At 42.1% G+C, this 22725-nt stretch overlaps 2 protein-coding genes across 8 annotated transcripts in view; one reads left to right on the forward strand and one right to left on the reverse strand.

The window, feature by feature from the left end:
* Nucleotides 1-1075, reverse strand: part of TTBK2 (tau tubulin kinase 2) — a 95524-nt gene extending 94449 nt beyond the window's left edge. The window contains exon 1 of the mRNA XM_030481450.1: nucleotides 685-1075. The gene's annotated coding sequence lies outside the window, so the exon portion shown is untranslated. The remainder of the gene's footprint in view (nucleotides 1-684) is intronic.
* LOC115606101 (photoreceptor outer segment membrane glycoprotein 2) lies at nucleotides 925-21515 on the forward strand. 7 transcript variants are annotated; one of them, XM_030481454.1, is made up of 8 exons: nucleotides 925-2019; nucleotides 3365-3497; nucleotides 6344-6481; nucleotides 7099-7197; nucleotides 10790-10918; nucleotides 14240-14928; nucleotides 18810-19056; nucleotides 20547-21515. In XM_030481454.1, the coding sequence occupies exons 6-8, from the start codon at nucleotides 14348-14350 to the stop codon at nucleotides 20811-20813; spliced, it is 1095 nt and encodes a 364-aa protein (XP_030337314.1). In that variant the 5' UTR covers nucleotides 925-2019; nucleotides 3365-3497; nucleotides 6344-6481; nucleotides 7099-7197; nucleotides 10790-10918; nucleotides 14240-14347; the 3' UTR covers nucleotides 20814-21515. The 7 variants fall into 7 exon arrangements, with proteins under 7 accessions (XP_030337314.1, XP_030337312.1, XP_030337313.1 ...); XM_030481456.2 differs by lacking the exon at nucleotides 7099-7197 and having other exon boundaries at nucleotides 1194-1473; nucleotides 1818-2019; XM_030481457.1 differs by lacking the exon at nucleotides 7099-7197 and having other exon boundaries at nucleotides 1194-1419; nucleotides 1818-2019.
* Nucleotides 21516-22725: the final 1210 nt, after the last annotated feature.

A 22725-nucleotide genomic window follows, 5' to 3' on the forward strand; every position in this document is an offset into this window, starting at 1 on the left:
ACTATTATCACCGTAGTGAGTGCATCTGCGGCCTAGCCAGGCATATCTGTATTCATATATTGATGCAACTGCTGCTAATGGCTCCAGCACTTCAAGCGCTAGACGACAGAGAGACAGACCGATTCCCCATCCAGCCGTGCCCACAAACGCATCTGGTACACGAATGCCACAATTAGGAACTGGAAATAGAGATGCAGCTATTTTAGAACAGGGTCGGTTCGCCACCAGAACACGTAAATACCGTACCGTTTGCCTCCTTGCAGCAAGGGGGAGGGACAAAAAGAAATCTCGTGCCTATAAATCTGAGTTCTCCGTAGAGGCCGGGGCGGTGATGCCCGCTGCTGGAGCCCGCCAACCTGCCCACCCCAACTCCACAGACAGGACTGCCCCGTCCCGTACCCCCGCTGCAATAAGCCCCTCTCGGGCCGGCTCCTCGCAGCTCCTGCGCCCGGCAAACTCCCGCTCCCGTAGGGAGACAAACCGCGACGCGGCTCCCACGCAACAACAACGGCTGAGACGGGGCCGCCGGCGAAGGCTCCGCCGCCGGAGCCCGAGGGCCGCACCCGCCGAGGCGGCCGCAGCGCCCCCGGGGACACCTCCGCCCGGCTGCCGGGGCCCGCGGCGGCGGGCGCGCAGGGGGAGCCGTAACGACGACGGCCGCCGCGCAGCGCCGCGTCTCCTCACCTGGAACGGGGCCGAGGCGGCGGCGGCTCCTCGGGGCGGTCTGGGGCGGCACGGCGAGTCCCTGCGGGCCCCGCGGCGCGTGGCGGGGTTAGCACGGCGCCCCCCGGCCCGGCCTCCGCCCCATGGCGTGCGGCACGGTCTCTATGGCGACTGCAGTGCCGGGACAGCGCCGGCCCGCCCGCGGGGAGGGGAAGCGGCTGCGCGCAGCGCGGAGGAACGCTCAGGGGGTTACGGAGGGGCCCGCGGCCCTCCTCAGAAGGGTTAACCCCCTCACGGCCGCCATCGCTGCGACAGTCCACACCGGAGCCCGGCCGCGCTCGCCCGCGCTGCCTCTCCGCTCTCGCCCTTCCTCAGCCGCGGTGCCAGCGAGCCCGCTGTCCTCCGGGGCACCACCCGCATCGTTGTTTCCGGAGCGCTGATTGGGCAGCCGCGGAGATTCCTCCTGAGCAATTGGTTGTCAGCGCGATCAATTAGGGTGCCGGGGGCGGGCGCACCCGGGAGCGGCGCTCTGTGCGGGGCTGGGTGAGGGCCGTTGAGCTGTGGTCCCTGCCAGGCCGCCCCGCGCAGCCCCGGCGCAGGAGCGCGCTGGGCGCTGTAGTTCGCCGCCGCGCTGGCAGCGGCCCGACCCGCCGGGGCTGTGACGAGCCGTTTCCCGCCGAGGTTCTGAGGGGTGGCGGGCAGTGGCCCATGACGGGGACTGAGGTTGGGCCGCTCCCCGCTGCAGCGCCTGCTCTGGTACTGGTGGGAGCTGCGTCCTCGCTGCGGTACCGGCCTCCTCAGCCTCCTCCGGTACCTCAGTAGCCCGGGCTCGGTTATCCCCTGGCCTCATCGGCGAAGCTGCCCACACATGGAGGGGGCTGCCCGGGGCCTGCCTGGGCCCAGGCCACTGCCCTGCCGCCGCGCTGGCGAGAGGGTTGAGGGAAGAGGGGCTGTGGCGGAGATGCCCGTGCGGGGTGTGCCCTGACATCGATCTCAGACCGCCGGTCCCCCGGGGGCAAGCGCTGCCCTAAGGACACAGCAGGGCTGCCACCCGCGGGCTCCAGGCTGTGCACTAGGGAGGGGCTGGTGTGTCCCGCGCCAGTACGCCCTTCGGAGGAAAGGCTTCAGCTCTCACAGGTGACTCTTCACTGCAGGCAGGACTCTCCAGCCGTGTGAGACAATGGAGCGGGTACTCCATCGCACATGTGCCATCGCACAACAGCCGACAGGACGGGCGTGTAGGCCACGGTGTCAACCCAGAGGCTGGATCCATCTGGCAGAGCGGCAGCTAGGAGAGAGCTGTTCTGTGGGAAGGGGAAAGAACAGATTTGCTGTGCTCGCAGCAGCTTGTACGAAGTGAGTAAACACACCGCAGTCTTCCCCACGTGTGAAGTTTCCTTAAAAGTTGTTTATTTCCTTGCAGTCAGGCAGATAAGATGATGATAGTGTGAATAATTTAAACCCTTTCTTCATTCGCCACAAAGAGATCCTAGTCAAAGAGTAAGGATGGAAAACAGTATCTCCTACTGCTGCTTTATGAGTAGGAAGATCTTAGTACTTGTGGTTTACAAATGAGTTACCCAGCAGTGGGAGCTGTGAACCTAACCTAACAGCGAGCTCAAACAGTTGTGACTTGCTCAGTGTCAGCTTCAGCCAGGTGCTTCTTCATTCACAAAGTGAACTCCCTCCAGCAGCAGGCCACCAGTTGTAGTGGTGTAGATAAGCACGGGTGAGAAGCATATATTCCTCTATATAGAGAGAATGGGTGTGTGTGTGTAATGTGTCCTAACTAACAGTTAAAGCAGTTAATAAGAAAGCTGATATTATGAAGGAATGTTCATTTTGTGAATGGAAATGAACCAACCTTGATTGCAGTAGGTGGGAAGGGTTGCTTTTTCCTTTTTTTCTTTTGTTCTACTAGTACAACTCTTAGCCAATTGTAAAATGGATTTATGAGTTATGCTTACCTTTGATAGACATTTACAATTTCTCAGATGGAAATTATTCCTCTGGAGCTACCTATTGTTCCAAACATGTCTACAGTTATTCTAGGCCAGCCCCTCATACTCATTCTTACTAAACAAATATTTTTTATATTCACTCTGAAGTAGACAGTATGTTTCCTCCTAAAGTGTAATCGAGGGTATGTGAATGCCCTAACCGCCTCTTAAGTAATCCCAACACCACTTGCTGTGTTCAAGGCGCAGTGGCCAGCTCATGAATATGAATGTACCTGTGAAGAGTCTTTTATTGTTCCCCCAATAACTGACGTATTGCCTGAGGTGTACAATTCTTCAGGAAAATCATCTGATTCTATTAATGAGAATGGAAAGGCCTTAAACTTGTTTGTCTGGTTTGTCTGTTTACCTGTTTAGCAGTGCGAATCCAAGGGGTATAGCTTTTCTCATTACTTTGTAATTCACAAGTTAGCAATTCATTATGTAATATAACCAGGATGTCGTGCACAATGTCATGGAAATCACATCGTGAGTACATCTTCTTAGCATCCTGTAAGTGAGCAGGCACACTGCAGGTTTTCAAAGACCTAATAGCCTTTCCGTTCATCCTAAGTTAAAGTTATAGTGATCTGTTAGTTTTCGAATTACCATGGAATTGTCAGATGTAGACGAAACCTGAATGAACCAAATAAAAGTCAAGCAGGGAAGAAATAAACTAAAACTTCTTTCAATTTTCTCAAAAGGAAAATCTGTTTCCACTTCAGTGGAGGAGGTTTTTAAAGAAAAGATCTAATCTTTTCTAATTCACTGCTCCAGAAATACACCAAGAGGTTCTTCAAGGCTTTCTGTTCTACTATTTTGGGTTCAAAGATGATGGTAAGTATAACAGATACCAGCGTTTGCTCTGTCAATGCAAACTTTTAGAATAATAAAAAAAAAATCATGCACACAAACCCCCCGACATATTAAAGTCTCTATGTAAATATGGAACCATGGTACTCTAGCTTTTTTTGCAGTAGTACAGGTAGTTAAGCTTTGATGCATAGTGTTGATTGGGCTTGGAAAAAGTTGAGCCAAAAAACGGTCCCATTAACAACAGTTTGGATGCAGAGGGAGTAAAAAGGGGGATTAACTGTAGAAAGCGCCTCTAAATACTATTTACTCTTGCTACTGTTAGAGATGGACTAAAGGGCCAGGTGGATAACTGGTCTGACCCTTTAGGGTATTTTGTATGTTCTGGTGTAACTATGTTTATTTTGTATGGGAGTTTATTATGCAGCCTTTGAATCAATACATAAAACATATGTGAGTAAAAGAGCCACCTCTGAATCTGCATGGAATGATAATGGGATTCCTAGGTCCTCCTATAAAGTCAGAAAGCTCTTGCAAGTATATTCAAGTACAGTAGCCCAGCACAGATAAACATTTAACTCTTATGTGGCTGTGAATTAATCAAGTCATTTTAGTTTACTACTACTTCTGTAGGAAGAAAAGGGAGAAGAAGAGCAGCTTTTAACTCCAATGCATTGCGGATCTCTGAGTCTATTCCTACTATGAGTATTCTCTGGAAGTTGCATTCTTATATATACATTATACTTGTCTGTGCATGTAAACAGTATACCTAAATATTTCTTCTTAAAACTATTACATTGCTTTTATTATTGCTGAGAAACACTTACACAGAAATTAATTCAACATTTGTATCATAAGTTATACAAAAAATGTTACTTTTATAAATAAATTATTAAAATCACAGGAAGGGAAAAATCATTATTTGCACAACAAAGGTTCAGATTTTGCCAAGAGGTGAATTTCACCTTGGAATGGAGAAGAACAAGTACTGGAAACAATTGTTTGCTGGTTTAACTTTTCTGAAGTCAGAATGATTACATCAACAGGAACTTTAGTCTGTTACTTCCAAAGAGAGGGATAATGAGGTTACTTAGCAAAGTCAGTCAACAGCTGTAAACCACTGCAAATGGACACCTCTGTGTTTGTTCTGAAGATTTTAACATACCTCAGGTGGTGCAAAGTAAATCAATAAAGCAGACTTGTCTTCTCTCAGTTCAACCCGAAATGTCTAACTTGGCTGGAGGCTGCAAGGAGGCTAAAGAAAAGTACTGCAGACCAGAACTCTGATGTCAAAGAGCAGGAGGATTACTGTTAGAAATTACTCCAAATTCCAAACGCTTACCTGCCCAAACCTTATTGTAACCAAGTAGTTCCTATGGAAAGTGGGGGGGCAGGGAAGAGAGAAAAATGACAGTGTGAAAAAATTCCCAGCCTTGCAAATATGTTCTAACATGTCTAATTTAGCTTCAGTATTTAGTAATAAGTCACCTAATGAGGCAATAAATAGAACTGGTCTAAATTTTTAAAATACAGAATCAAGCCTGTGAACACCAAAGTGACAGCAAATATTTCTGGACAAAACTGGACACAGTTCTAAATTATTTTTTTGTTATTTAAAAAAGAGCAGAGAATGAGAGTATTCCCACATATAAACTCCCAATAGCTTGCTTTCTTGTTTGAAGAACTAGATCAGAACTTCCAGAATTGTTTGTAGATGGAACACAACTTTCGAGCATTTCAACTTCTGCTTTCTTAGGCTTCATAATAGGTAATGATGGAAAAATAAGTTTGCTTTCCTGGAAATCTTCCTAGTGGAATAAGTAAGAATTTTCTGAGTGTTTTTTGTCTGAAAGGAATGATCTAATGTTTCATCAAGGAATCTTCAAAAATTAAAAACCTGTACCTGTGCATATATCTGCTGATGGAGAAGGGTGACATGAGTAACAATGTGTGACACCTTCTGAACTCTGCTGTTATGAATGTGTATGGGAGTGGATGATTCATCCTGTGAAGTACAGACTCCTTGGTTTCAAACGCATTCATTGGATCTTCTTTGCCCAGCCATCAGGTTGTTTGGCTTATTTATTTATTTATGTATGAGTCAGAAGTTCTGAGTAATGTTTCTGCTTAGTTGACCACAGAAGTAGGAGACAAAGCTCCAGATTTTTTTTTTTTGTGGAGAGTCAGAAGTCAAATGATTGTCAGAAAAGAGAAGTGACAAAAAGAAAGACAAAATAAAACGGGGGAGGATAGATAGCAAGATGCACAGACTTCCTAAGTATTCATTTCCAAGAGATGGAGAATTCATAGGTTTGGTTAGTCAGTAAATGAACATCCACCAAATCCTAGAATGTGTTGAAAATTGTAATTAAAACTGAGTATATAAATGGAGACGGAAACAATGCTCTCAATGAAGAGTAAAAGGGTAAACATGTTTTATAAGCTCACATTTCAGGCAAATGTCAATGAGCAAAAGAAGTATTGACCAAGGATGGGATAGGACTTACAGAGTTTTGTAGATGTTTAACCAGGTATCCAGTTCATGGCAAATGAAAAATCACAAGACCTTGAGACAGCAAGTTCAGCTCTTTTCCTAAGGAAGGATCAATTGTCCCTACAATATCGCTGGCTGATATTTGTCAACCTCTCCTAAAAGTACACTGTGGATGGAAATCAAGCTTTTTCATGGGCTGTTTCATTGTTCTCATGAAAAGAAAGACTTCACCTATTATTTCTTCTCGTATCATTAAAGGAATTTATTCCCTTCCTCTGTCCAACCACCTTAAAATTACTTGAACACTGTTTTCACCTGTCACCATCAGTCTTCTCTAGAGTAAGAAAACTGAGTTTCTTCTGCCTTTTTTTCATAGATCATTTCTAGACACAGTGTCAATAAGCACGATGTCACCGCTGAAGGGACAGAGGGATCTTGGATCTTTTTCAGAGGAGCAATAAGAGCACTGTGTCCAGGTGGTGGGTTTTGTCTATTTGACAGCTTCAGAAACTTTGTAAGTCTCTTTTTCTTTTTTTGGTAACTGTCATTTTTGATTCCTAAAAGAATCTCAGATTCCCTACAGGATGTCCTGAGTAATATTGTTCAGTTCAATAGTGTCTACAGAGTGAAAATCAGCATCAACACCAGGTTTATAATAAGGTGTGAAGAGGGAGACTTCCTGATTAGTATAGGAGGTCTCTTCAAGGAGAAATGTGAGAGTGTATGTCTGACCGCTTTGCTAGGGGAGGAAGGGTCGATTGGCAGTATAGTGCACCCAAGTATTGATGCTATGAGATATGGAATGGAAAAAGGAAATTTTACCTCATGGTGTAAGGGGAATTTTGTTGGAAACCTTCATAATGTGTGTGTAATTCCATTTTGCAAAAAGCTTCCTGATGACTGACTTGTGATGATATGATCCATAGTGAATAAGGTACAAATGTGAAAAGCAAGATTGCTGCACGGTCTGATTACGAATAAGTCATAAAAATGGATTAGTCTTCAGAAAAAAATTACAGCCAAGATGGAAGTTTTAGGTTACCAACCAATTTAAAATACAGATTCATTTTCCAGCTTTACTATAAACTGCTGCTCTGATTTTAAGGTAAATATCCTATTTCTGTGCCTTAGTTTTCCATTTGCAATGATTCACCGTGAGTCAGGAGTGGATGACTCAGAGGTTATGGACAGTACAGCTCCTATGGATTGAAATCAGAGCTGGCTTGACAGGTACCCACATGGTGTTTCCCGTAATATATAGGAGCTCGAAAGACTAGTGGGACATGTGCACTGCACTTCATGCAAGCTTGCTACAATCTTCTTTTTGCCTGAGACACTCCAGCATCCATCTTGTTATAACCTTTAAACATCTAAAAATGAAAATTAATAATACTTTTCCTGATTTGTTTATTCTGTGATGTTCTTCAGGCAATTAAATGAGCTGGCATGAGAGTATCTGTATTTTGCAGGGTACCGGGGTCTCTTGGTACAATGGCAGTACAGTGTAAAGCTGTAGTTGCAAAACATATTATTTACTTAGTTTGCAATAAGTTTTGTGGCATCCTAATGTACAAACTGGGTTCTTTTAAATTACTGTCCACCCCCATTACCTCTTGTCTTTGAGTTTTGATACTCCCTCTGCCAACTCTGCTATTCCATAAGAATCTCAAATGATGGATTTAACTTAGGTGTCTTCATCAAACTAGAACAACTGTAATCATCTAGATAATGCTATACTTCCTTCCTAAAAGTTCCAAAATGCAATTGAAAGATGAATATTCTGCAAAGACCCAATTGCTTCTATTTGCCTAATAACTTACACTTCTCAGTATCTACTATGTGATTCATAACTTTACCAAGGCCAAAAAAAGCAGATGGTCTGGATTCCCTTTTTCATACCCTCTCCACATTAACACATATCAGCGAGAATCTCTTCCTGAATATGGACTCTCCCTCTGAAGCACTGACCTGTTAAAGAGGGGTCATATACTACCTGCTAGTGTCAGACTTAGTAAGTGCCTCCAGTTTTAGTCCACCACTCTAAAATCTCTTCTCATTAGTTATCATTTGCATTAAACAGAAGATGAAATGGAAAGCCATTGAAATATAAAAATAAAACATTAACTTTTGGAAACTAGGTGTAAAATTAAATTTTGCAGCATGCATCATCCCAGCTAGCTATTTAATTGGGCTAATTCAGAATACATCTGTCCTTGCTTGTGGACTTATATATGAATGGTACTAAACAGATGAGTAATTGGCCAAACATTTATTAAATTTACCTCTTTCAGATCCTAAGCCACAACACAGCAATCTCCACTGTTAGCAGGAAAGCGGGTGATAGATGGCAGATAGATGGCAGGTATAATCACTCCTGCTGAGGTACAAAACGTTACTCTATCATTATGGTCTTGGTGTCCAGGCTTCCCAGCAGGTTTGTAGGAAAGTGCATCATGGTTAATTATAGATGGCCATAAACCAAAACTAATTTCTGAGTATTTCAACTTTTAATATTAAATTTGCAGCTGAAACCATTTCCCAGTACGAGATGGAACAAAAAATACAGGTAGCATTGACCTCTAACTGCAATAAGACTGGATTTAAGTTATTTCCTACCATGATGCATTCCTGAGCTTGCCCTAGCTGTGTGAGTGACCTCTGATTTCTCTAACATAAATAAAATAAAGCTGCTTACTTTGCACTGTAGGAAAAGAACTACATACAGCAGCACTGCCATCTTCTGCTTGCTTTCTGTCATACATGCAAGTACTAGGTTTATATTGCAAAGCAACAACAGGGAAGGTGCATTTTTCTACTGGTAGGTATCTGAGGCAATAACGTTTTCTAATGCTCAGGGATAACATATGTCTGGAGTTCCACAGATGTGTGGGGTTTCACACATGAACTTTTTCTGGGCATAGAAAAGGGTTTCAGACATTTATCCAGGATCTCTAATATATCCCATTCCAGCCAAAGCAATAGCTCAAAAATCTCAGGCAAATGTGCGCATTTGTGTGCTTGTGCTGTCCACAAGGAATATATTTCACCTGTTGAATATGCTCTGTAGAATTGATCTGTACACAAATGTACACATTTGAACAGAGCTATTATTCCTTGTGGTCTGCACGAGTACAGCAAGTCCAAAGCATGAATGATTCATGTGCACAGGACTAATTCAATGCAGCTGAGGCATATTTGATCCCATGCAAGCGTTTATGTGGTCCATGTGCAGTAGGTCCAGCAGGTCCTAGATGTATCACATAGGCTTTTGATCTGAAGTTTCCTGCCAGACAGACAGAAAGCTGGAAGCCCCACCTCTGGTATTTCCTTTAAAAAGGTGAAGATATGGTAAATGATATTTTTCTGAACTGAAGTTGCCCGCAAAGGGCACATTGAGCCTGTATGGCTTCAGGGACGTGCCACACATGAAGGAAGCAGCTCTGGGAAAGTTTGCCATACAGTACTAGGTGATGCATTGTTGGATGGAGCTTTCAGCATAACCATTAGGTATGAGTTTGATTGTATCAGAAAAACAGAAAAGAGAGAGAATTTCACTGTATGAGTATGCTGCTGGGACATGTCTGTGGGGTTTTTCACCCTGTGGAGGTACAGAGTGACACTGGCAGTTATGATCCTTCCTTTTCCATGCAGTAATGTATGAAATTACTTCTGGCAAGTGAACGAGTCCTGTTTGTTTTTTCTTCTTAGGATATTGTAGTTAAATATTCCAGTCTCTGCTTTACTCAAGACTTTGATAGGCTGAGTTGCAGTGATAACTAATCTTTCACCTTTCCTAAGTGTGATAATACAGATGTGTGCAGAGGGGTGTCCACCTTTACAGAAGCATGAGACTTTAAACAAGGTGGGGAGGCATATTTCCAGAACACAGAGTTAGAATCACAGTAATATCATGGTACTGGTTTATTGCTCATCATTATCTGGGAGAGGACTAATTAGCTGAGAGTATTCACATGCACTGCTATCCCTGGTGCAGAGTCCCTCACAGTCAGTCATGTGTGTTCACTGAACTCTGATGTATTATGAACCCTACAGACCAACCCTGCTCCTGCTGAGTGATTCAGTTCAGTGGTACCAACACCACCACGAACTCAATCAAGCATTGCTGCACATTCAGCTTGTTGCCATTACTGTTACCAGTTCAACCCAGCAATGTGCGTCCCACAAATTGCTACAGGCTGGGCTCAGAAATGCCAGAGGACAAGATGCTTTTGGTTCTGGCTTGGGATAAAGCTTTCAAGAGCCGAGGACAGAGGTTTCTACTAGATTATTCTTGAACCTGGAAAGCTTCCCAAACCAGAATCTACTGTGAGTCATACAGAATGATCCAATTGCTCTTGGTTACTTGAATTCCTTTCTTGGACAGAGTCACAGTCAGTTCAGACAACAGATGATTCCATCCAAAAAATATGGAATGATGGGCAAGGCACATAATAACGAGTGTAAATGATGATTGCCTAAGATTTTCACTTCAGACAGAAGCAGAAAGTTTCATTCTTCTCTCTCTTGGACCCATACTTATTGTTAAGAACAAATTAAGAACTAATGAAGGCATTAGCAGGTACTGAAGAACAGTCGCTGTTGCTTGCTAGCCAAAATCTCTGGGGTGCAAAAAGGTGGAAGAAGTTAGTATAAATGCATTTTGTCGGTGAGATCTCAGTTCATTCTCACTCAGCTAATTGGCCTGTTTTGCAGGACTTAACCTCGTGGCATAAGAACCTTGAAATAAATCTCTTAGCTACGATTAGAGATGAGAGATTAGCACGGGCAGGAGAGTTGAAGTCTCTTTCTTCATCTCCACCAGGACAGAAGAACTACACAGACATCAGGAAATCAATACTTCAGTCTTCCTCAGGATGCCCGATCCAGGTATTTTCTCCACTGTACTCAGCAAGTTGCCAGTTTCGAGATCCTGTTCAGTCCTCTGAAGCAGGTTAGTGGTTTCTTTTACAGATGTATGTTTAACAAAAATGGTGGATTTTAGTGAAATTGGTAAGATCAGATGTGGTTTCTTTATGACAAAATTGCAAGCCAAATTTCTGTGGAAAATTTGCATCTAATAAGTAAGTGTTATGTAAAAATGAATAGCTGTGCTATGTCTTATTCTACGTAGTTGGGGGAAATTGATACCAAAGGAACAGGTAGGTGGCATCTTGGAAGCAAAAAGCTACCTACCATATGCTGAGGGAAGCTGTCTTTGAAGTGAGTTAGACAAGGAAAACTTGAGAACAGTATCAATAATATGGGAGGGATGTTCACATTTATTTGGCTTCTTCTGTTGAAAGAAATATTTCTCCCTTTATAGAATAAATTAGCTTGTTCTCCTGTGGCTGGGATAAAAATGTCTGTGTGTATGTGCTTCATACCTCTGGAGTGCCTCGTGTGCAATGGCAAGGTGTGTTTCAAAGAACTTTGATAAAGGTGTTAGTTCCATTGAACTGCTGGGAGCATTTGTAGTTTTACAGTAGCCCACTGCCAAATGTAACTTGGAGAAGAACAGATGCATATTGCAGAGCAATGACACTTCTAGCACATAACTGCACTTCAGTTCTTTCAGCTGGAAGAACTTCATGATGCTCAAAAAATGCTACCACGCAGCAGTATGCGCATTGCAATACCTCTTATGCTAATAAATATGTTCAATACTTCATTGAACAGTTAGGGAAAGAATAAAGTCATGGTGTGTTTACAAAACTCACTATGATGGGAAGAGAGTCTTCTCGTTATCTAAAATAAATTCAATAAACAGATGATAGGAAAAAATCATCTAAAGAGAAATATCCACATGGAAGCTGGGAACACAGGAACAGAGTAGGTAAGTTGTTCTTCTGTCCCAGCCTCAATGCATTCAAAGTTTCATGAGAAACACAGTGTGTCCCTAAGATCCTTTGTGGAATCCCAGGTATATGAGTGATAGCCAGGGTCAGTCAACAAGTGGTCACTGCACTTGTTGACTGACAACAACCTGTCATTTCCACCCCTTTCCTCTGGCAGTACAGCTCATATGAAACAGCAGATCTTATACCGCTAGAGGACTGTAGTACCTCTGTTAGATGCATGTGACTACTCCATGAAATTTGGTCTTATAACAAATATTGAAATTGCACTAAGGAAGCTGGAAATACCAGATGAGAATTACTGGAGGCAAGGACTTACGAGGACTGTTGCTTTTGCTCAGAAATTTTTCATTATTTTAACTTCAGGCATCTGAAAATGGGTGAGAGAGCTCTATCAGAGTAGCTGTATGAGATGGAATGTATCCCTGCTTATGGAATTCAGCTTCAAATTTCTTTATGGATAAAATATGACAAAGTCTCACATTTATATCTTCCAAAATCAACAATGCCTCTTGAGTAGGTGGATTTTTAAATAAAGGTAGAACTGTTTACAACTTTTGTTCAAATATTAAAGCAAAAGATGTTTGACAATCAGGGTGTTTTCAGTGGCACTGTAGCTCTACTCGTGCCTAACAATTCAGAGGCATTTTGTAAATACACATGAGTATTTCACAGTATGAACAGGGAGTGATGCATTCACATACACTGGCCATTGAACATGAGCTGCGTGTCAGCAGCTAGGGGATTTCACAACAGATTCTCTCTATTGTGAGCTCTGAGACCTGAGTATCAGGGGCAAATAAATCTATTTGCAGCAGCCATCTACAGCTATTTAAGTTCAAGTCATGAACTGCTTAACTGGTGAAGCAATCAAAGATACTGTCTCCAGGCTTAGCAGACAGGCTGTCAGCTGAATTCATATGGAGGCTTAATTCTGAGCCAGCAGAGCATGATCTTTTTAAATGAGGTCTGAAGGATACCGTAGAAGAAGAGCGTGAACGGAGTGTTGCCATTTTGTGAATGACTGTGGTCTGGGCTTGTTTGTACAGAGGTGTCTATCAATAATCAGTATTTCATCATTATAACTGATATGGTTATCACAGTATTATCACAATCAATATTCAACCATAAATGATAATCAGCCTTAACAATCATTAAAAGCAGCACCCTGTTTCTAAAGAGAGCTACTGGCCTCAACACTTTTGGAAATAAGAAAAATACTGTGCATTTTGCACACTATTCTCTGTATTGTACAAAAGATAGATACACAAAAATGAATAGTTCTGAGGGGAAGTAGTTTCCTCTGTAAATGCAGGAGAAAATAAATCAACAAAAATGAAGTAGATCTCAGGCTTTAAAATGTTTTGGTATTGAAATGCATGAAGATGTCTAACCCTAATATGAATGGAACAACCTATTCCTTGCCTCTAAAACAGAATTGGTTCCTGCCGACATGCACAGAGGAAGATGCTGGGATGCCATTACCTTTTTAAACTGTACTCTACAACAATCTGCTTACCCATATTAAGCTTTGTTGCAGCTGTGGATCCTTTAGTGGGCAGGTGTAGCCCTGTTTCTGTACAGCTTGTCTGCAGGTGGTTTTCATGCTGGTTTAGCCAATACCAGTGAAGTAGTAGCATCCACTAGCTTAAAAAATATTATACAAGAATAATGCTACTTATACTTCTCTATTTCCCCAAATTTACAGGATTATGTTTTACTGTTGATAAATGCCATTGTATTAGTGGAATTGAATTGACTGTATAAACATATAAAATGAGGAAAGGCAATCACAAAGCATCAGAAGCATTGAAGACAGGTAAAAGATCATTGCTTGATCCTGAGGTACTGCAGCATAGTTCTACATCCACATCACGTACACTGAAACACATTGTCTCCAGCTCTAACAGGTTTTAGATCTTGGATGTTATTAGCTGCATTCTGCCTGTGATTGTAGTATAACTGGAGAGATACAAAGGTGAAGTTATACAACAGTTGCAGAGAAGCAAGGTTAAAAGTGCTGGGAAAGATGGTCTCTTTTCTTAGATCCACTAATAGCTGGGGAAGAGAAGATAGACCTTGAAACACAGAAGTCCTCCTTCAGCTGTGAAACTGAAATATTGATTTGAAACTCAGGGGAGTCCTCTCTGAATATATTTTATGTCCATCATTGTGACCTTTGAAAAGAAAAATAAGAATCCATAGATCACACAGGAAGGTTATTAAAGGGGACAGCACTGCACCAGCTACTAGAAGAAAAATAACTGTTACAGCTGAAATTTAAGCTATAGATGTCACTGGGGAAGTCCCTTGGCAGGGCTTGGAGTGCGTGAGGCTGTACAGGAAGTTTTCTGTAGCCTCTATAAATACCTGGTCAAACAGACAGCAATCTGTCTCTCTCCCTCTCTCCCCTTCAGATTTCTACTGCATGCCTTGGATAGATGCTTCTAATCAGCTTACAAGCTTTCCTTGACCTACGCTTCCTTTCCTAACGGACCTACGCTTCCTTTCCTTCCTTTCCGACTATGGCTGTCCTCAAAGTAAAATTCACCAAAACTAAGAGGGACAAATTGGCTCAGATCTTATGGATCCTCAACTGGGTTTCTGTAGTGAGTGGGATCATTCTCTTCAGTCTTGGCCTCTTTCTGAAAATAGAGATCAAGAAGCGCAATGAAGTGATGGCAAAAGGAGACATTAACTCTGTCCCCAACATGCTGATCTCTGTAGGGGTCATAGCATGTATCATCAACTTTCTGGGTGGCAAAATCTGCTATGACTGCTCAGATACCAACAAGTTCTCTAGATGGAAACTAGTTATGCTCCCATACATCGTGTGCACCTTCTGTTTTACCTTCTGCATCCTGGTGGGTGCTCTCATGTGCTATACCATGAGGAATGAGCTGGAAGAGTCTCTCTATCTGGGACTGAGGGATGCTATTAAGTTCTATAAGGACACAGACATACCTGGACGATGTTTCTTAAAGAAAACAGTGGACATGTTACAAATCGGATTCCAATGCTGTGGAAACAATGGCTTTAGAGACTGGTTTGAAATTCAGTGGGTATCTCATCGTTACCTGAATATGGCTTCCAAGGAAGTTCTGGAGTAAGTATTTACCAGTCGTAACAAAAGAGATCTAGGAGAAAAACTCATTCAAGAAGGCAAAGTAGATAATAGTTTTGACTGGACATTTGTCTCATAATCAAAAAACTGTAGAATGACCATGTTACAGTATATGCTACCTACATGCACAATCAGAACTTGCCTTTTGCTGGCTTTTTAGCAAAAGGGATGCTAAGCAAAGCAAGGATTTATCTTTGCTTTTATAACGTGGTGAATTAGCTACCTCAAAATTTCCATTATGATGAGCTGATACTGGAAAGAAAAAAGGGTTGTACCATCAATACATTGCACAGGCAATCCTAAACACTGAAAGATCTTCCTCCTTCAAGATATTAGGCTGCAAATCTAGGTTCAGTTCTATATGTTCACATGTGAGAAACTGCCAACACCATGTACGCTGCATAAAAAAGGAGGGGAAAACCCCTTGAAATATTTTGGGGCAGGAGGGGGGTGGAGGAGTGGTGCTTCACATGATATAGCAGTTGTGAAATTTTACGCCCAAAAAGAAGAGTCTGGTTATTCTTACACTAAATAGAAAAATTAACAATATTGGGGTTTTTTAAGTAGACTATCCAGTATGTAGTAATTCTTCTAAAGCTGAAAACAAGTCTTCACTGATGAGAGTGTAGTAGCTCTATATGTTCCTGGGAAAGACAAACACAAAAAGCTTGACTGGTGTTTGTCAAGTGTTCTGTTTTGTTGAACTCAAAAATTGGTGACAGTAAAGCCAAAGGAAGAGAGGTCAAAGATCTTATTTTGACAGCATTTGCAACTCCAAGCTGCCATCAAAGCAAAGCATATACACAGAGCTGCAAACCTCCCAGAGGACAGGGCCTAGGAGAATACAAGCAAGAGGGCATCAACATGCATATGGCAGTTGGCCATGGAAATAAAGCAAGCTTTAAAACAAGTGTTCTCAAGAGAGGAGTTGGAAAGCAACAGTGACACAAAGCAGACTGACCTAAAAGGTGATTTAAATCCTGGTTCTACACTGAAAAGCAACGTGACAACAAAGATGGTCCACAGGAGCTTAATAGTAGTATCTTATTGTGAGAAGGAAAATATACAGCCTTATATTTCTGAGAGACATGCAGAAACAGTAATGTTTTACCCAGGGTCTTAGCTAAACTCTGTTCCTCTGCAAGGTCACCTGTTCTATGCCCTTACTTTGCAAATACACTGTCAGTTAATTTTTGCCCCATGTAGGCAGAAGATGCCATGAACATGTGAGAGAGAAGTAATTACACTGCAGAATTTCTTCTCCTGCATGTGAATTGGATAATTCCATCTTGGTTAAGATGGAATGTCTTAATGCAAGAATCCAAGCTGGTGCTGTATAACCAGATTATACAGTGTTTTCCAAAAACCTGGTAGTGAAACATTTGATAGAAATCATTGGAAGCGAAGTCCAGCTGGTTCAGAAAGGATGGAGAAGGAACCAGACATTTTTCTTGGTTTTATCTTGCACTGTACGTCAATCAGTACTTGGTAGATTAAGAGGCAAAGCATGTGAGAGCTGACATACAAAGGCATGTGACCTCTGCAGAACTGAACTTTTCACCTTCCTTCTTAATCCTCTTCCCTCCCCTCTCTTCTGCCTCTCCATTGCCAACACCACGATGTGACAAGAAATGGAGAGTCAATGGGAACAGCAGGAGGATGAGGCAGCTACAGTGGTACAATCCTATCATTGCTTATCATTGCTTGGGTAAAAATCACCTTTTCATAGTCTCAAATGCAAGTTTTGCTTTACTGTACTGTAACAACTTTGAATTGCAACAACAAATAGCAGTGAGGGTCTCACTCCCTCAGCTCTGCTACCGAGGTCTTCCCTTCTAAGAAGACCTCTTCCCTTTCCCTTCCCCTAGTAAGAGGAAACATGATGGCAGGGGGACATCACCCAAGTCTGGCAACTGCTAATGTTGGCAGTAGAAAGAAGATTCCTCATTGTAACATGTGGAAGGAAGAAAAAAGATAATTAATTTGGTGCTTGGGATCAAAGAAAAGCTTAAGAGCTGGTTTAAGAGATTGTATTTTAACCCTTTTAGATGCTGTACGATATTTGGGTCATGTCACTGAAATACACAGGGTGTTCTGCTGGCCCAGGGAAATGCTTCTGTTTCAGAATGTACTGACCTTTGTCTCCTGCCTCTGTGAGGTTTCTTTTCTCCTCCCGCCTTTGAGCGTTCTGGTTTGTACCTCTCTGGCTCCCTTCCTTGCTTCCCTCCCAGTGAGTGGTTTTGCCTGTGCCTGTTACACAGCTTGCACACTTAAGTCTGGTTTCAGTGGATTATTTGGGTTCTATTGCATTGGTTTCATTCTGTTGCCGTTACCAGGAATATGATGGCCATGAAGTGAAGACCTACACTTTAAAATGGAGAAGAGTTTACACCTAAGCCACTCCTAGGTGGGAAATGGAAGATGAACTTCTGACTTACTTAGAAAGATCTTTCAGGGAGATATTGTTGACACAGTGTTAAACAAAACACACCACCCCCAAAAAAAGGGAGAAACAAAGGTTGAAGGTTGTTATTTAGCAGGCCCACAGCAATAAAATGAAGGCAGTTATTCTGCCACCCCAGCACCGCCACAGATACTGAGCTTCCCGGCAGCTTATGTTTCTCTTGAAGGATATATTTAGTCCCAAAATGCAGAACACTGGACCACAGAGTTTCTGCTTCTGATCACCTGATGAGCTTCTTGTGATAACCTCCTTCCATTTAATTTAGATCATCTGCAGTGGAGCAGGAAAATATGATCTGTAAATGTTCATAAATGAGGAAAAGTTTTGGAAAATATTAAAAATTCTACTATTAGCAAGTGCTGAAAGCCCATGTATTCTGGCTCCCTAACAAAGGCTAAAGGGCATGGTCTTCATTAAAACACGCCATGGGTCTCACTTGTGGGGCTGCCTCAGGAAATCACACATCTGCGATGAGCATGAAAATAGACACACGCTTAGAGGCTACTTACTCAAAGTGTGAAAACATCTCTGAGCATCTTAAGATACTCTCCACTTTATGGAAAACCTATTTCTCTGAAGGGCCTGCTTGGGAACAGAAGACTTCACAAGGGCCCACTAGTGAAAAAGCAGGTAACACAAGGAAAATGGATTCATTTAACTGTTCCAGAAACTCTTGATTAATCTGAGACTCTGTTCTCTTTCCAGCCTATGATTCTTTTGTTCTCCCTCCAATTTCTTTATCCTTCTTCTTTCCCACTTGTTTTTCTCCTCATAGGGAAGGAGAAAGAATAATTTTTAGCGATAAATACAGTTTCAAAAGTTACAGAAAGCATAGTTATAAGAAGTAGAAACTCCCTTCTAAGTCTCAAAACATGTACTGAACCAGCCATTGCACGTGGGTACAATGATGAAATGCCAGCAGACAATTTCCAGCGGTTCCTGGGGCATGCAAAGTTGTTCTTGTATTAGTTTCTCTCTTAAGGAATGCTCGTGCGGAAAATCAATCCAGAAGTGATTGATGATCCTGATGAACAGGATGGGCTGTAACTTCCATTAGAGTTCCACCAAGATAAACATGTTCAGAAATGGAGTATTTTCAGTGCAGATACTCAAAAAGGGCAACATCCCTGTGAACACTGAACCCACACCTTGCACACACGATACTGAGAACCATGAGATACTGTGCTGATACCACGCTTCAGAAATACAGCAAAGGAAAAATACAGTTTTCCTGCAGTAAGCAACTTTTCCAGTTGGAAAGTTACTCCTATTTTCCTGTTGTTACATTGGGGAGGCCTACACTGCAGCAGATTTGCATTATAGCCTTTAACAAAGATCACAGACACTGTTTGCTGCCGAGGCCAGATTTGTAATGCCCAAACTTTCTGTCCTGCTGCAGCCGCCTGAAGAGCAACGTCGATGGGAAGTTCTTGGTGGATGGAGTACCCTTCAGCTGCTGCAACCCAAGCTCCCCACGGCCCTGTATCCAGTACCAGCTGACAAACAACAGCGCTCACTACAACTATGATTTTCTGACTGAGGAGCTCAATATCTGGGTGGGGGGGTGCAGAGAGGCCCTGCTGGAGTACTACACGGTCATTATGAGATCCATTGGTGTTACAGCATTGCTTATTTGGTTGTTTGAGGTAAGCCTCATAAAAACAGTCTGGTCAGATTAATCAGTCTTCCTGTGCTCTAGGATGGGAAACAACTGCGGTGTAACATGTGAAGAGTGCCTCAGTATCTAATAGAAAGTCCAAATGCACTTCAGGAATGTTGCAGGATTTCCTTTAGTACAGACAACTTCCCAGAGCAGAAGCAAGTCTCACTGAAGAACTATTAGAAATGATGTATCTAATCCTGTATGTTTCCAGAGCTTTTTCAGTAGACTATGGCATATTCCCTTCTCTGAAGTATTTATGGGATCAATTACAGGACGATACATGCAGTGACAACTGCAAGGAAATGAGGTCTGAGGTCTGTTTTAAATCAGTTTTAACAAAGAATATCAAAAATGTGAGCAGGCCTTTGGCTGAGTACAGTAACTTGATGATAGTAAAAATTCAGCATAGGTATTACTATCTCAAAGCCTCCTTTTTACATTCCATAGCTTCAGCACATGGACAGTACTTGCAAACACGACATACCTTTTTAGATGTAATTAGTCTGCTTGTTATACAATCAAAATAAGCATTTCACAGGCAAGCACACACACCTGTGAAGATGCACTCTTTCTACTGCTGTCTGTAAACTGGATGTTGTCATCCACAGGTAATGGACCCCATGATAGCATAGGCTAAAATATGGGTTTCTTTCCTTTTTAGTAAGTTTTAATTTTCTGATTATTGCTGTATTGCATGAATATTAGCACTGTAAGTAAAATAGTTCACAAGTTCTCCAGCAGTGCTAGATGGGGTGGTGGTGCCAGAAACAACAGGCCTTTGGCAGCACCTGAGAAAGCTGCGAGCCACCTCTCTCTGTGCTCCCTTAAACATTGACACAGGGGCACCATGATCTCCATTTCCAGAGAACTATGGAAGTTGGGCTTTTTCCTTATATATATATACATATAGTACTTATATAGTACTATATATATATAGTACTTGTACTTGAGCCTCTGCTATAGGCCATCCTTCTTAATTTCAATGCATTGGCCTGTAGAACACAGCTGGCTTCCATATGAATGATTAGACTCCTTGCAGGAAATAAATACTGATTTAATCAAGTGGAAATCAGTGGAAAAAAAAAATGTGCAGAAATTAACACACTATAATCTACTTTTTTTCCTCCTGTGGTGACTGATGGTTTCATTAATTGATCATCCATTCTACAGCAATTAGTTATAGTCTCTGAGGCTGCAGTGTTCCCGAGTAATTCTGGGTATTGACGTGCTAATAACATCCAAGTAGGAATGCTACCTGAAGAATGGAAAGAAAATCAATCACTCTCTCCCTGGTATTTTTCTTTCTACAAAAATGCAATTAATTGGGAGAGTGGTTTGAGACATTGCTGGGATGAGAAGTCTGCTTTATTCAATATTATTTATTAAGCCTGTAAATACACAAGTCAGCTGACTTAGTGGTAGGACTGTGGCTGTAATTTAAACTCTTGTTTAACCATTAACTGTTTCTTACAGCTCTCTGTACTCATTGGTGTCCGGTACCTACAAACAGCAATGAAGAACGTCCTCCTGCTGGGAGATCTGGAGGGAGAGTCAGATGGTTGGTTACTAGAAAACAGCTTTGTGGAAACTGCCAAATACAACATCAGTATCATCAAGAACCTCGGCAAAGCCAACCAGATCTCTACTGTCTCAGGCATGAACGACCCCAACATTGATGTTCAAAACACAAACTGTGGCAAAACCAATGTTACCACAAAATCTATCCCAGCAGCTAGCTAGGCAAGTCTTCAAAAAACCAACATCACAAGTAGCTTTGACATATGACAGTTACCAGATTTTTCACTGATCAGGATGCCCTGTGACTGTAATTCATCATGCATGGTACACAGGAAAAACATACTGATACAGAATAGAGGATGAGACACCGATATTTTACTTGTTACTGTTGTGAATAATACGTTGTCTGAATATCATTTTGGACAGCCTGTGTATAATCAAGTAAAAAGAAGTTGTATCACTGGGATATTCAAAGCAGAACTACTCTTGCTTTTGAAATGGTGCAAAAATGACAGTAAAAATTCCTTTACTTGTCTGAACAATGTTTTCTATAACACTAGAATAAGCAAGAATTATAACGTTAGAATAAATATAAATAATGTAAATAAAAACGTGTGATGTAAAAACCTGTACTGTAATTCAAGCAGGCTGTATGATCAGGATGTCAAGTGCAGTTGCTTCACTGCTTAGAAGTTTAGGCCTATACTGAAGTATGTTAAAAATGGGCAGATGGTTCTGTCTGCGATATTAGTCTGTAGAGGATGTTTTGCAAAAGGCATGTAAGAGGCAAGACCATTAGAAAATAGCTCTTTCCATGACAAAGCCTCCTAACTTCCAGGAAACAGAGAAGTTTGGGGCTTGGTGTGACAAAGACAGTATTTGTGTCACTGTTTCAATAAATCTCACTGGACACTTTCCTACAAATTAGCATGGCGTTTTTTTAAGCCCATGCATGGTTTCGATGTACAAAACACAATAAGCTTCAGAGTAGAACTGTGTGACTACACATTTTCCCCAGCCCCCCCCAGCTCATTTACTTTCATGTGAAGAGAACATGTTTCACCGTAAAAGACTAGTTAATATTTGGCAAGTTAACTTTTGTGTCTCAGCCAGCTGCCAAGGACTGCAGTGGTGGGTACCAGTGTGATCCCTTGGGAACTTAACTGAGTTTTAGCACACATCTCCCAGGGAACCGTCATCGTCTCGACTACTGCCAGGCATTACTTAGTCATTAGACTGCTCCTTCCTATCCTGTACAGGCATCCAGAGTCCCCATTGATATGGATGTACTACAAAAAAGTTGACAGTCACTTCACAGCAATCAGGATAGAATTTACTTTTTTAAATAAATACTTTCCTCTTTGCCTTGTGTGTGTTAGTTTCCTCAGACAGTGGAAGGGCTCTCTACACCCCCAGCCTGCTTTACAGCACTTGTCACAAGAGTTTGGGTTTTCTGGAGTATTTAAGACCACAGGCACTGGCTCAAGGAAACAAACTCAGGTAGCAGCACAGACTCCATCTTTAACTCTTGGTAATTTATAAAGACAAAGATGGCATTAGCAAGCTAAGCCTTTAAGCCGGAGCATCTGCTCAGATACAGAAATAAATACGATTTGGGGGACACATCTTATCCTGGTTATATTAATGCTTAATCCAGCCAGAATTAATAACAATACATTTGTGCAACAGCAACTTCCAGAGTAAGGAACTCACCTAAGGATAAAATTATCTTCTTTGTGAAGTTCTTCATTAAAAAAAACCCTGAAACCTTTGAATGTTCAGTTTCTGGTGAAGGCACTAGGACAGTCCCCGTAGAAACTGCAATTACGATGCTCTTCCTTTAAAGCTTTCCACTTACCACTGACAACCCTTGCTCTACTCTGATCATAAAAATAATAATATACAAATAGAGCACATTTAGCATTTCATATTTAAAAATTAATGCAATAAAACTTTCCTTAGAAGCTATAAACCTCCCTTCTGCAAACTGTTCGTTTGGGGGATTTTTTTAACTGCAATAATACAATCACGCAGTTCTCTGCAACACACGAATCGTGATATTTAAAATCTAACAAATCATTTGGTTCACGTGCTTTGTACCAGTTCAGGCTCTGCCTGTGGCACGCAGTACTTT

The sequence above is a fragment of the Strigops habroptila genome, chromosome 4 (assembly GCF_004027225.2).
Source record: "Strigops habroptila isolate Jane chromosome 4, bStrHab1.2.pri, whole genome shotgun sequence".
Classification (NCBI taxonomy): domain Eukaryota; kingdom Metazoa; phylum Chordata; class Aves; order Psittaciformes; family Psittacidae; genus Strigops; species Strigops habroptila.